General features: G+C 44.8%; 1 protein-coding gene across 2 annotated transcripts; it reads right to left on the reverse strand.

Moving 5' to 3' along the window:
* Nucleotides 1–3191: 3191 nt before the first annotated feature.
* On the reverse strand, nt 3192–13656 carry cdc42ep3 (CDC42 effector protein (Rho GTPase binding) 3). 2 transcript variants are annotated; one of them, XM_052478000.1, is made up of 3 exons: nt 13081–13656; nt 12120–12308; nt 3192–5052 (listed from the first exon to the last, which is right to left on the reverse strand). In XM_052478000.1, the coding sequence occupies exon 3, from the start codon at nt 4771–4773 to the stop codon at nt 3760–3762; it is 1014 nt and encodes a 337-aa protein (XP_052333960.1). In that variant the 5' UTR covers nt 4774–5052; nt 12120–12308; nt 13081–13656; the 3' UTR covers nt 3192–3759. The 2 variants fall into 2 exon arrangements, with proteins under 2 accessions (XP_052333960.1, XP_035655204.1); XM_035799311.2 differs by lacking the exon at nt 12120–12308.
* Nucleotides 13657–14133: the final 477 nt, after the last annotated feature.

The following is a 14133-nucleotide window of genomic DNA, read 5'->3' on the forward strand; positions in this document are numbered from 1 at the left end:
TTCTCCTCGGCGGGCCAGAGAGCAGGGAAATGTCCCTCTATTTGCCATGTGCGAATACCACTATGAGGGGCTCCATAAGTAACACTTCTATGTGAAAGACACTGCGTACATTATTCCGGGCTCTGTCTGAGCGGGGGTGGAAAAATTTGCCTGGGTTTGAGTTATGCTTTCTTTGGCACTCCTGGCCCACGGGCCAAAGCTTATTCATCCTGAAACCTGACAGCTTCACCTTAGTCCAGGAAATAGAAACATGCGAGAGCTGGACTCCCATGATCTCAAATGTTCTGTTGGGGTATTTGAAGCGAGAGACAGTTTCTTGAGAAACACCTGAACGATTTATCAACTCTCGTGATGAACGAGAACATTCTTTGCGAAAACAAGGTCAGTAGTATATTTATAGTTTAGCCACTTCAACTTAGGGTGGACTGTTTATGGTACCTTGCTGATCCATGATTTTGGCTGCCCATGGCTAATACCTCCCTGTAGGGAGTGTGTAATATGTTCGGAAATATGGCTATGAACTACTTTATTTGTTTGTGTTTCCATGCTTAGTCTAGTTGAATTCCATGTAACAGGAAAGTGAATAAACATATTTTTTTCCAGTTAAAGTCCTCCCTTTACGTCAGGCTTCTTACCACTTTGCCAACCCACACCACCAAAGTCATAGAAAATAGAATTGAGTAATCAAGTATTTGCTGATTTTGTCAAGCGACTGACCCGACACAACAACGGACAAGGAAGTGCAGAATCTACCGACGCCCGCGTCGCCTCTCTCTCCTTCTGGAGTGTTACTAATAAGGCTAAACCAATTAGAACCCTCCCTTTTTCCCCAACACTAATGACTGTGAAAACATGGCAAATAACAAAGTTTGGACCAAACGTTTGTAGTAATTGAAATTCAAAGGCATTTAGTCTGAGCTGGAAAACCTAAAGTGAATTCAAGATGGAGCCATAGAAGCAAGTGAGAAACAAGTAGGGATGGTGTTATATTTTGTAATGTCTGTGGGCGTATCACATGCTAAATGTTTCCATTTGGTGCGTGATAGAAGCCTGACATACATAGGCGTTGAGGAATAGCAGCTGTAGCAGTAGAGAATTGAACCCTGGGTTGATCCAGGTCAACAGGAACTGACCTTGGCCCTGGACCCCCCTGGTCATAAAAACACAGCCCAACAAGGCTATTTTCCATCTTCTATACAAAGAAGTACAATCCCATGCATTCTCTATTCTTATTGTATGATTTTTGGGTAGACCAGCTAAGAGAGTTGGAAATTTGGGGATTGAGACAGGCAGTACAGGTTATCTGAGGCTCGTAGTTGAGATGCAGATGCAGTGCCCTAGACTGCTGCGCCACTCGGGAGCCCAGATGAAGGGGAGGAGACAGGTTAAAGAAGGATTTTAAGCCTTGAGACAATTGAAACATGGATTGTGTATGTGTGCCATTCAGAGGGTGAATGGGCAAAATAAAAGCTTTAAGTGCCTTTGAACAGGGTATGGTAGTAGATGCCAGGCGCACCGGTTTGAGTGTGTCAAGAACCACAACGCTTTGGGATTTCATCCTCAAAAGTTTCCTGTGTGTGTCAAGAATGGTCCACCACCCAAAGGACATCCAGCCAACTTGACACAACCGTGGGAAGCATTGGAGTCAACATCGGCCAGCATCCCTACGGAACACTTTTGACCCCTTATAGAGTCCACGCCCCAATGAATTGAGGCCGTTCAGAGGGCAAAAGGGTGTGCAACTCAATATGAGGGAGGTGATCCTAATGTTGTGTACATGCAGTGTGTTACACAACATACTACAGCCACACATGTATGGTTACACGACTGTCCTCTGAAGACTGTCATCAACTCAATGTCGTACCATTACAGGTATGAACAGAGTCATTACCTCTTCCTCAGCAGCACGATTTCCATTACTAGTCAGTGCTCAGAAGTTGTGCTCGAAAACTACGGAGGTGACACATGCAAAACTCTTTACAATTCATCCCAAGGAATTTCCACTGGGCAGGGCATCTGCTAGCTACCACATTCGTTTTGCATGACGGGCGGCGGAAATCTGTTCCTCCTCACGTCTGGTTCAGCCAAGCATGAGACATCCCCCCCCCAACCAGGTTTTACATTGTTGTTTACGGACATATTGAGGTCTCCCAATTATTTGGTGCAGGTTTATCACCTCTAGTTATGCCTCTACAAAAATGGAAGCAAAACCGAACTCAGAACTTCCAAATGAACTTGAGAATAATGAACATGTCAAATGAACACAATAGTATGGGAATGGGATGGAGCTTGTGAAAATGGTTCCCACAGGGGTATTATTGTGGCTGGCCTTATCTATGTTTTCTGAAGGGGTCCTATGCCAGTTATAAAGAGTGGCACCATAGCTGGTTCTTAAGACATCTAATGGGACACGGTGGGGGGCACACTTAGACTGCATGTGGTCACTCAGAGACCATGAGAGGAGATGGAGGATGGGGATGAGGATTGTATATAAGGGGGAGAGGGCGGTGGTTAAGAGGGTACAGGTGTTGGTAATTACAGCTGCCTTACCTTTTCAAACTGTTGCCTCAACACTGCTATGCCAACACCTCCTTTATTGTAGCCAGACAGAGGTGAGTGGCCATCCATCTCTTTGTAGCACATTTGCCTGTGGGTAGGCGGAGAGATTTTTACAATCCCAACGCCACTATACACTGATTGATGGGTGGGTTTAAAGCCCCTTCTACTCTAAACAGCTGATTTATGCCCACTCCTAGATGCATGTGCTCCATTGCTGGAATGTAGGGAATTTTAAAAGACCCCTCCTCTGCTTGTGCCGTCCGCACGCAAACAAAAGGAGCAGGCGCCTGGTTGAGCAGATCAAGGCGTGCTCTCCCACAAGTGCTCCCACCGCAGGGCAGTGAAGGAGAATGTAAAGAATGCCAGAAGGCGAGAAAGAAAGCCATTCTGTCCCTCTTCTCTCTTTTCCACTATCTCGGTCTGTTTGAGTTTCGCATTTCTCTCCTCACGCCTTCTTGCTTTTTACCTGTACTGAAGTGTACTGTACTGTGTAGGCCTATCGTCTTCACTTTGTGTTCCTCTGTTTTATTTACTCTCCATCTTATACCTCTGTCTTTTCCTCTGAAAGATCTCATACCACCAAGGATACAACTCTGCTAAATCACAAATTATTTCACTCTTTTGAAAAAACGAAGGGGGAAAAAGGACACATTTTATTTATTAACGCTATATAACAAAAACACAAGTACTGTATAGTATGCATAGGATCTTTGTAGTTTTGTTAATAAAATGGTAATGTGACAAACAAAATAGTGCTTTGATAAACACATTAAAAGTCACAAAGATGCATTATATTTAGATATTGAGAAACAGAGCTTTAGATTGTGTATCAAAGCAATAACTACTTCAGAACACGTATCTTTTTTTTTTATCTACAGCTAAAGCCGGGATCAGAACACTAAAAAAAACACTAAAATAGATTGCAAAAATAGGCTTGGGTTTAGTTGTAATTCAACAGCGCATGCATCTCTCATGCCTGTAGCACAAAGCACAAACATAAACAGCATTGAAACCCTCAGGAAGTGAAGACAGAAACGTATTTCAGAAAATAACGACACAAGCAGCGCTGCATACCGAAGTTAATTTCCATCACAATAATATCCACATGCCATGGACAATACTTTGACGGGTTTGTGAGTCTTTTCTCATAGTTCTCTTAAGGTCTACATTTCCCTTTCAACTCACTAGCCTTAGCATTGTTCAAGGTCTTGTCTTTACCTTGGGGTCACCCATAATGTTGAGTACATCATCAAGAATGGATGGGCCCAAATCGAGTTCAAGTGACAAAAGGGAACCAGTGATGTAGGAGATGGAGTCCTGTGACACCCTCTTGTCATTGCAGAATTCAAAGTCAATGTCGCAAATGCGCCCTTCGTCCACCCCGCTGTCCCTGTCCACCCAGTCTCCATTGCAGTCAGAGAGCGCTTTCTCATAGCAGAGGGTAATGTCATTGTTAAAGCTTCCCAAGCCATTGCAGCTGCCGTTGCCGTTGAAGCCTTCGTTACCATTGCAGGTGCCATTGATGTTGCTGTTAATGTAGTAGGTTGGTGTAGGCTTTTCATAACCGCTTTCAATATTATAATTTTCATAATTGCTTTTGAAGACTTTCTTTGTCTTTGGCTTCTCTGGTTTCTCTATCAGATCCAGCAGGACGTCTGGCTTGGTTGGGACCTCTGTAGGAGGTTTGGTGTGGTTGCTGCTTAAGATCTCAATGGAACACAACAGGGTTTCCATCTCCAGGATCCCCAGCTTATCAGTCCCATCTGGGCCCCCTAGGGGAGGGGTAGGAACCCGCCCTACCATGCTATCCAGTGGTTCCTTAACGGGCATAGAGAACATATTGGTGGAGAGGAGGGGCAAGGTGAGGGCCTGGCACCCCCCGATAGAAGGAAGCGAGATGGCGTTCTTCAGAACCGGAGAGGGCGTCTCGGTGAACTGGGCATCAGATGCACTGTTGGCCCGCAGGAACTCATTGTGGACGCCGTATTGCGGACGGAACACCTCACCTTTCCCAGGCAGGAGCTCAAACTTCCCCTGGAGGAAGGACATGTCCCCAAAGGCGTCCCTCTCGCCGCCCTTTCCGATGTGAATGGTGTGGCGAAAGTCCCCCAGCGGTGGACTGATCATGTCTGGGGACAGGATGTCCCTCAGACGACACTTCTTGCCTTTCTTGCTGTTGGTGGACTTCAGGTAGATGGGTGCTTTGGCAGGCATGGTGGTCACTGTTGAATAGAGCTCAGAGATAAAGGACAAAGGGAGGAGAACACTCCTAGAACGTTAGGATTGGTGAAGAACTTCACACTGAACACAAGGTCTCCCTGCGGAGATGGTGGAATTACATTCTCAATGAAACGGCTGTGTTGTCTTTGCCTGCTCCAAAGATAGGTTTGATCTTTGTGTCATTAATCAGGAAATCCAAGTTGAGCAGGAGTCCAAGTTCTCACCAGTGTTGTGTTGTCTATGACGTTGCAGAGTGGTCAACAGGCCACTTTCCTGAAGATAGAAAGAAAACAAAAAGGAGATCAGATATTTTATACAGTTTTCCCCCAAAACACAGTTTATTAGTCTATTAGTAAAATATGGGGTATGTTTTATGCCAAGATGCTTGAGTCAATTTTACATTAAAATTCAATATTCACATAACAAACTGAGTCGCATTGTTGACACATTTATACATTTCTCCAACTTCATCCTAGAATCCTTACTGATCTGTCAATAATGATCTACACTTCATGTCAGTCCCTATTCTGATTACAATATAAAGTTACCATCACAAGACCCAAAAGAAATTGTGGATATGCACGGAACATCCTCATCCCCAGTTCCCCTCAACCCACTGCATCTGATTCGAATGTTAGACCTGCTGAACTGAAGCCCAGGCTCAGGCCCCTCTACTCAGATCCTCACAAGGCCCCCCAAGGCTCCCTCCTTCTACATGTGCTAATATGGAACAGCTGGACTGAAGATTGGTTAAAGTGATGTGAAGGGGCTTTAGTAGGATCAGGGCAGGGCAGGCGATGGAGGAGAGAGCTGCTGCCCAGACACGCACCCAAAGGGGGGTTGAAGTGATGCTCAGAAAGAGGGAAAGTAGGAGTTAGGAGAGCAAATTGTCGGAGGAGAGATAGAGGTGTTTTGTTTTTACTTTGATATGCTGGATGTTCTGCTTCAATTGTAATATTAACCCAAATACCAGGCATCCCACTGGGCACAGACGTAAGTCAGTTCAACGTCTAGTTTTGATTTACATTTGGTTGAGTTAAAAAACGTGAAATGAACATTAAATCAACAACATATACATACATATATATATATATACATACAGTGAGAAGAACAAGTATTTGATACACTGCCGATTTTGCAGGTTTTCCTACTTACAAAGAATGTAGAGGTATGTACATTTTATCAAAGGTACACTTCAACTGTGAGAGACGGAATCTAAAACAAAAATCCAGAAAATCACATTGTATGATTTTTAAGTAATTCATTTGCATTTTATTGCATGACATAAGTATTTGATACTTCAGAAAAGCAGAACTTAATATTTGGTACGGAAACCTTTGTTTGCAATTACAGAGATCATACGTTTCCTGTAGTTCTTGACCCAGTTTGCACACACTGCAGCAGGGATTTTGGCCCACTCCTCCATGTAGACCCTCTCCAGATCCTTCAGGTTTCGGGGCTGTCGCTGGGAAATACGGACTTTCAGCTCCATCCAAAGATTTTCTATTGGGTTCAGGTCTGGAGACTGGCTAGGCCACTCCAGGACCTTGAGATGCTTGTTACGGAGCCACTCCTTAGTTTCCCTGGCTGTGTGTTTCGGGTCGTTGTCATGCTGGAAGACCCAGCCACGACCCATCTTCAATGCTCTTACTGAGGGAAGGAGGTTGTTGGTCAAGATCTCGCGATACACGGCCCCATCCGTCCTCCCCTCAATATGGTGCAGTCGTCCTGTCCCCTTTGCAGAAAAGCATCCCCAAATAATGATGTGTCCACCTCCATGCTTCACGGTTGGGATGGTGTTCTTGGGGTTGTACTCATCCTTCTTCTTCCTCCAAACACGGTGAGTGGAGTTCAGACCAAAAAGCTCTATTTTTGTCTCATCAGACCACATGACCTTCTCCGATTCCTCCTCTGGATCATCCAGATGGTCATTGGCAAACTTCAGATGGGCCTGGACATACGCTGGCTTGAGCAGGGGGACCTTGCGTGCTCTGCAGGATTTTAATCCATGACGGCGTAGTGAGTTACTAATGGTTTTCTTTGAGACTGTGGTCCCAGCTCTCTTCAGGTCATTGACCAGGTCCTGCCGTGTAGTTCTGGGCTGATGCCTCGCCTTCCTCATGATCATTGATGCCCCACGAAGTGAGATCTTGCATGGAGCCCCAGACTGAGGGTGACTGACCGTCATCTTGAAGTTCCTCCATTTTCTAATAATTGCGCCAACAGTTGTTGCCTTCTCACCAAGCTGCTTGCCTATTGTCCTGTAGCCCATCCCAGCCTTGTGCAGGTCTACAATTCTATCCCTGATGTCCTTACACAGCACTCTGGTCTTGGCCATTGTGGAGAGGTTGTAGTCTGTTTGATTGAGTGTGTGGACAGGTGTCTTTTATACAGGTAACGAGTTCAAACAGGTGCAGTTAATACAGGTAATGAGTGGAGAACAGGAGGGCTTCTTAAAGAAAAACTAACAGGTCTGTGAGAGACGGAATTCTTACTGGTTGGTAGGTGATCAAATAATTATGTCATGCAATAAAATGCTAATTAATTACTTAAAAATCATACAATGTGATTTTCTGGATTTTTGTTTTAGATTCCATCTCTCACAGTTGAAGTGTAAATATGATAAATTACAGACATCGTCTTACATGCTTTCTAATTAGGAAAACCTGCAGAATCCTGCAAAAAAATGTATCAAATACTTGTTCTCCCCACTGTATATATACACTACCGTTACACACATGCAGAAATGTTGTTGTTTTTGAAAGAAGAGCACATTTTTTGTCCAATAAAATAACATCAAATTGATCCGAAATACAGTGCAGACATTGTTAATGTTGTACATGGCTACTGGAGCTGGAAACGGCTGCTTTTTTATGGAATATCTAAATAAGCATACAGAGGCCCATTATCAGCAACCATCACTTCTGTGCTCCAATGGCACGTTGTGCTAGCTAATCCAAGTTTAACATTTTAAAAGGTTAATTGATCATTAGAAAACCCTTTTCAATTATGTTAGCACAGCTAAAAACTGTTGTTCTGATTAAAGAAGCAAAAAAACTGGCCTTCTTTAGACTAGTTGAGCATCTGGATCATCAGCATTTGTGGGTTCAATTACAGGCTCAAAATGACCAGAAACAAATAATTTTCTTCTGACACTCACCAGTCTATTCTTGTTCTGAGAAAAGAAGGCTATTCCATGTGAGAAATTGCCAAGAAACTGAAGATCTCGTACAAAGCTGTGTACTACTCCCTTCACAGAACAGCGCAAACTGGCACTAACCAGAATAGAAAAAGGAGTGGGAGGCCCTGATGCACAACTGAGCAAGAGGACAAGTACATTAGAGTGCCTGGTTTGAGAAACAGACTCCTCAACTGGCAGCTTCATTAAATAGTACCCGCAAAACACCAGTCTCAATGTCAACAGTGAAGAGGCGACTCCGGGATGCTGGCATTCTAAAACCACCACCGACCCAATGGGCCAACAGCCAACAAAAATAACAAGATAGAAAACAATGCAAAAACAAGACATCAAGGACAACAAAAATCAAAACAGCAAGGCTTACTGTATGCATTTGTGTGGCTGTCTGGCACTATTTATATGTGTGTATGTGTCTTTGTGTGCATTTGAATGTGAGTGTGTGTATGCATGTGTACATGGACACAATGTTGATTCAGCCAGCCTGTGCCCGGTGCGATAAGCCTGCAAAGCATCAGGATAATCATAATTGAAAAACAATCTACAGTACTACCTCTTGACAATGGTTTGCTTAGAAGTTTAATGTGTTGCAATGTTCGCACATGATTTTGCTGTACTTGCAGTAACACATGTTGAGGAGGAATTGATCAAGGGGAAAACTTTGTGGCACTTGACAGAATCTAGCATTCACAAAGAAAGTGAAAAATACACGGAGGAGGAGGAGGGGAAGCGGCTAAGATGAAGGGGGTAGGGAGAAGAGGGAGCAATACAGAGTAGAGAGTAGATAGAGTGAGAGAGTGCTTGCCCATTTATAGACATATTTACTTGTGAGAGGTCTGTCGGCAGTGACCCTCACTGACAGAGTGCACCGCTGCACACAAGTGCCTGGGCGGCCAAGTCCACCCAAGAAATGTTTGACTGAGAAAGCATCCACATTCCGGCTGTGTGCAGCAGACCCCGATGGGACACACTGCATCCAACAGAAAGGCACAATCCTTATCAGAGGCTCACCAAGTAAGCTAGCTACATTTATCCATTGTACATGTTTAGTGGGGACAGCCATGGACACCTGGCATGGTGTTTGAGTCTGGATTGTAGACTAGATGCCAGTATAACATTGACGACAACAGATACAACAGTCTCTTTCAACAGCAGCCACTTGGTGCACGAGACTAAATAAATGAGGATCCCACCATTGCTCATCTAAGTGATAACATCAATGTTTTTTTGTACTAAATATAGTTTTAATTCCCGTTAATACAACAATGGTCATGCATTACTTACTCAAACAACACAAAAGGGCCCAAAAACTGAACATACAGTATGATAGGCTATGTGAAGTGGTTCAGAGAATGTTCTCACTGGGGGGGGGGGGGGGCATTGCAACACAAATAAACTTGCCACTGTGGCTCTATATTTAGACTTGACAAGCAGGGTGGAAGGATGCAGAATATCTGTGAGTGGGTCTGTACGGCAGCACTGCTCTCTTAAGAGCCGTGTGCAAGTGAGTGTTGGAGCGAGTACCAGTGTTTGCTTGACTAGGCTCAGGAGAGATAGCAAGCCGATTTGAAAAAGCTCCATGCGCGAGAAGGAGAGTGTGTTTGTTTACTGTGCATCTGACTGGGAGCGAGTGAGAAAGAAAGACGGAGAAAGATGAATAGCAGACTGTCAGAAAAACACTCCTGCAGTGTTTCTTTGAAGGAACAGAAAATAAAAAACAAAGATCCCCTGCCTCGCATAGCATCTGACTACCTTTCCCTCCCTCATTTTCTCTCCATCTCTCCATACTGCTCTTTTCCCATTGGACCTTGAAAGCTCGCTGCAGCTGGGAATTGGGTTCCAATAGGAAGTCAGAGAAAAGCACAGGCAAACCTCCAAATCCTAAACCCTTCCTCTCATGGGTTCAGTCCAATGTCTGTGCTCTGCGCTGTGATTACAGCTACCAGCCACGTTATCTGCCTTAAATTAGAGTCCCACACTGCAGAAGAAGGTCACTGGCTGAGGCAACTACAGTCTGCCTATACTTATTGATCATTGGACTACTCAAAGCCAGACCACCTGCTGGGTCTGTGCAGATGGAATACAGATCTGCTTTTCTCAAGTGTCATGGGAAATGCATTGCTGATGTTTTATGATGGATGATCATGTTGTTTTGGAATCAGTAGTATACCTCTGTAGAAATCCTCCGCAAAGCCACATTTCTCATTGCTGGCCAAGGGGGAATATGTCTTGGCAGTATATTTCTACAGAGTTAGACTATTGACAGTATAGCATAGAGGGACATCCGATATGCATCTAAATGAAGGTTGCCAGCCGTGGCCCATGAGGTGTCAGCTGGTATAGGGAAAGCGGAGGACCTTCAAACGGATCATCCTCGCGGTGGTGTGGAGTTTGGCTGCATTTGGCAGTCATTATTGGAATGCCAGAGGTCACTAGTAAATTAAAAAGGAAGTGGTATTCAGCTCAGTCAGTTAACTCTGTTTTTCCAGAGAGGATAACCAATCGAGGACTCAAGCTGTATAAAAGCAAAAATATCTGATATAAATATTTAAACTAAATTTTCACTGGTTGTGAAATTGTCCTAATTTACAACATGGCAGGTACAAACAAACTGAAGGAGATGAAATAAATCTGCAATGCTCTCCTGAATGTGTCAAACTTCTGCAATTCCATTTTGTCAATCAAGCTTCACTCACAGTTTCCCCGTGATTAGCCACAGTAGGCTGAGGTCCAGCGGTAGGTAAAGAGGAAATCAGACTACAGGGCCATTGAGTAACCGCTTGGCCTGCTGACCCCAGGAATACATCTTTGTCTCTGGCGGGTGTTAGAAGTTGAGCAGGTGCATACTGGTCTAACTCCTAACCCCCAAGAGCCAGATTCACACTCTACTTTTGGAACAGGGCCCAAAAGGGAGAAATGAGTGCGGCACGTGCACGTTGCCACCCTCGGGCCCCCCGCGACGCCACTGCAGAATGCGGTCATGGGTTTTCATTTACAACTCTGGGGAAGGGGGGTCTGCTGGCGACTTCCTCACAAGTGGTCGATGAGCACCGGTCCAAATCATTGAGAGTAGCAAATAAAGCTTTGGTGTCATTGGGTCAGCTGTCTGTATCTGTGTAGGCATAATGGGGAGCTGGAGCAGCTCCAGCCTATTAGCACTGGTTTGGGTTCATTACAGACATGATGGGGAATGCAATGTAAGGCCCAGTTTAGCGGTGTTAGCTATTGTAAGCAGAGAAGGTTGCAGTAGACTAGGGAAGCGCAGAGGGTTCTGGGTAATGGGCAGATGATATTGGGGGGTGAGGGCCGTGGGGTCCTGTCTTTCGTCGCCTCACGACAGTCTGTTTTGGAGATGTAGACCGCCAATGAAGTCATGTGACTATCTGGGTCATCTTATTATTAGAACTTGTGTAAACGCGCTGTAGTCTAGACCAGACCAGGCCAATTCCAATCTTCGTCGGCCTGATTGGTGTCACACTTTCCCCCCCATCCCTAGCAAACACACCTGATTTAAACAAATTTAATTTTTAACTGAAGATCATGATTAGTTGATTATTGTAGTCAGGTGTGTTAGCTGGGGCAAAAGTGTGACACCAATCAGACTGCTGAGGACTGGAGTTGCCCAGGCCTGGTCTAGACAAGTGCCTATCATGACACTGTGCAGTTTGGTCTCACTGTACACAGAAATGCATCACATGGGTGGCGGAGCTAAAGAGGCCTACGGTTAAGCATTGAGGCTGCTCACACTTCGGCTCACATTTTGACCTATTTACACCCTGCCCTCCTTTTAAAAAATGAAACCATCACCTTCCATCCTTCAAGCAAATGTTTGTCAAATAATAGCATTACTGGGATTTCAGGGTTACAGGGATGTTGCTTCTTCTTCTTCTACTTCACTGAACATGGAGTTTTGAAAAAATGAGTTGTACATTTTGATGTACAGTATGTATGATGGACTGTTTATTAAATGCTATCCTTTAACCCCTTAAATTCTGACATGACCATAAATAGACAAACAACCATCTCTTTTGGGCCGCGATTACAAAAAGAACCAGGGCAGATGAACCAACAGCAGATGGTAATGGTATCCCTTAGAAGACACCCAGAGAGAATTGGTTTGAACTGCTTTGTTACATATAGAAACCTCAATTATAGGCAGTTGTTCCTCTCCGAGCCTGGTGTGGCTGTGGTGGGAGTGTAGTAAAATGCAGAATAGTGTTTGTTCTGTCTGATTCTCCCCTCCTCTGTGCCTCTCCACACCAGCCCTCAGCGATTACCCCGTGCCACCCGCTAGCATGGGTTCTGCTCTCTGCTCAGTTGTACTTGGCAGGGCCTGGCAGGAAACCATATCAAAGCAGAAAAGACATGAAGGGAATGTCAACACAACCACTCACTGGCAATGCGATGAGTGCAGTCTTGTTTGGGCTAGATATTCTGAAATCCCTTTCAAAACCACAGCAGAAACCTCTCCAAATCTGTTCACTCGTGAGATTAACGCAAAGCAAAGCTCTACATATCAGGAGAACATGTCAGAAATGTGTTGCCTGGCTTAAAAATGTCCCCTCCAGGAACAAAAGAGATGGTGTCAGCTTGCCCCTAACTGCTCACCCCTTGTTGTGTAGTGCAATAACATTTTGTGGACATAACTTACCCCTGCACTCTTCATATCCGTAACTGACCACCAATCACAGTTCAAACATTTAGTAGAACCTGACCCCTAACCCATCAACTACAAACTCAATGATACATTTTCATTTCCATTTGAGTCATTGAGCAGATGCTCGTATCCAGACAGACTTACAGAAGCAATTAGGGTTAAGTGCCTTGCTCAATGGCACATCGGCAGATTTTTCGACCTAGTGGTCTCAGGGATTCAAACCAGCAATCTTTCAGTTACTGGCCCAACGCTCTTAACTGCTAAACTGAGGCAAGACGTCCAACAGTGAAGGTGAACCAAGTTAACAGCAACATTCTCCCTTTCATTCATTCTCCCTTAGTCCCATTGAAGGTTTTACCAGAATGTACCAAATCACTGTACATGATACAATGCCAGAGATATCCGACACATTACAAACTAAAAAGTCGAAAAACACATTTTCCCTCACCTTTTGTAATCCCTGTGATGAGCTCCTGGTTCGTGTCAGAAGGAGGTGTCCACTGTCCTCCTGAAGGTCTTCAGTCCTAGTGCTGACTGCTGAAGAGGTGTGTGTAGCGTGTGGTTCCCGGACTCACTGGTGCTGGCTGAAGCTCGAGCTAGCTGTTCCTCTCTGGAACTGTAGTCTCCTCCTACCCTATGACTGCCGTCTGCAGCACCTGTGCCTGTCTGTCTATCTGTCTGTCTGCTTTCCAAGCCACAGCTCGAGACGTTTTTAGTGCAGGCTGCAGTGGGATGGGACGAGTGGGATCCTCTCCTTCTGGTCCCTGGTGTGTCGAGCCCCCCTCCCCTCTCTTTCTCCTGTCGCTGGACAGCTGTTTGCTGGGGTGGCGAGAGGTCAGGCTGGGGGGCAGGCTGGACAGCTAGGTTACTGTGTGGAGGATCGGTATGCTGCCTCTGCTGCTGCGCTGGAAGTCTGTCCTTTTCTTTAAACTGTCTGCTCTCTGTCCCCCTCTCTTAAACTACAATATCTTGCTCTGTGTTCTCTCTCTCTCTTTCTCTCTTCTTTCTCCTCCTCTCCGCTCTCTCTCTGCCTTGATCTGATAAAAGCTGCTCTGTAAATCTAGTGGGCATACAGCAGACACATGGCTTGCTGTATTCAGGGGGTTGGTCTCTCTCTCTCGTTCTCTTACACAAACTATCCCTGTCTATTTTATTAGCACACACATTAAGATACTCATTCTCCCACTATTTCTCTTAAGTATATTCATGCCGGTATATTCGTTCACATTCTCGCTGCTTCATACTGCATCGTTTTTATTTAATTATGTATCTTATCTGTAACTCTGCATTGTTGGAAATGGACCCACTCGTAAGTAAGCATTTCACTGTTAGTCTACACCTGTGTAACGGCTGTTGGAAGGAGAAGGTGAGGACCAAGGTGCAGCATTGTACGTGTTCATCTTTTATTAGTTGAACTGAACACTGAATAGCAAAACAACAACCGAAACAGTTCTGTCTGGTGCAGACACAAAAACAGACAGCAACTACCCACAAAACCCAG

The sequence above is a fragment of the Oncorhynchus keta genome, chromosome 2, assembly GCF_023373465.1.
Source record: "Oncorhynchus keta strain PuntledgeMale-10-30-2019 chromosome 2, Oket_V2, whole genome shotgun sequence".
Taxonomy (NCBI): domain Eukaryota; kingdom Metazoa; phylum Chordata; class Actinopteri; order Salmoniformes; family Salmonidae; genus Oncorhynchus; species Oncorhynchus keta.

Bases quoted from the DNA above. Each gene is read 5' to 3' on its own strand.
- cdc42ep3 (XM_035799311.2), bottom strand. From the start codon at position 4,773: ATGCCTGCCAAAGCACCCATCTACCTGAAGTCCACCAACAGCAAGAAA.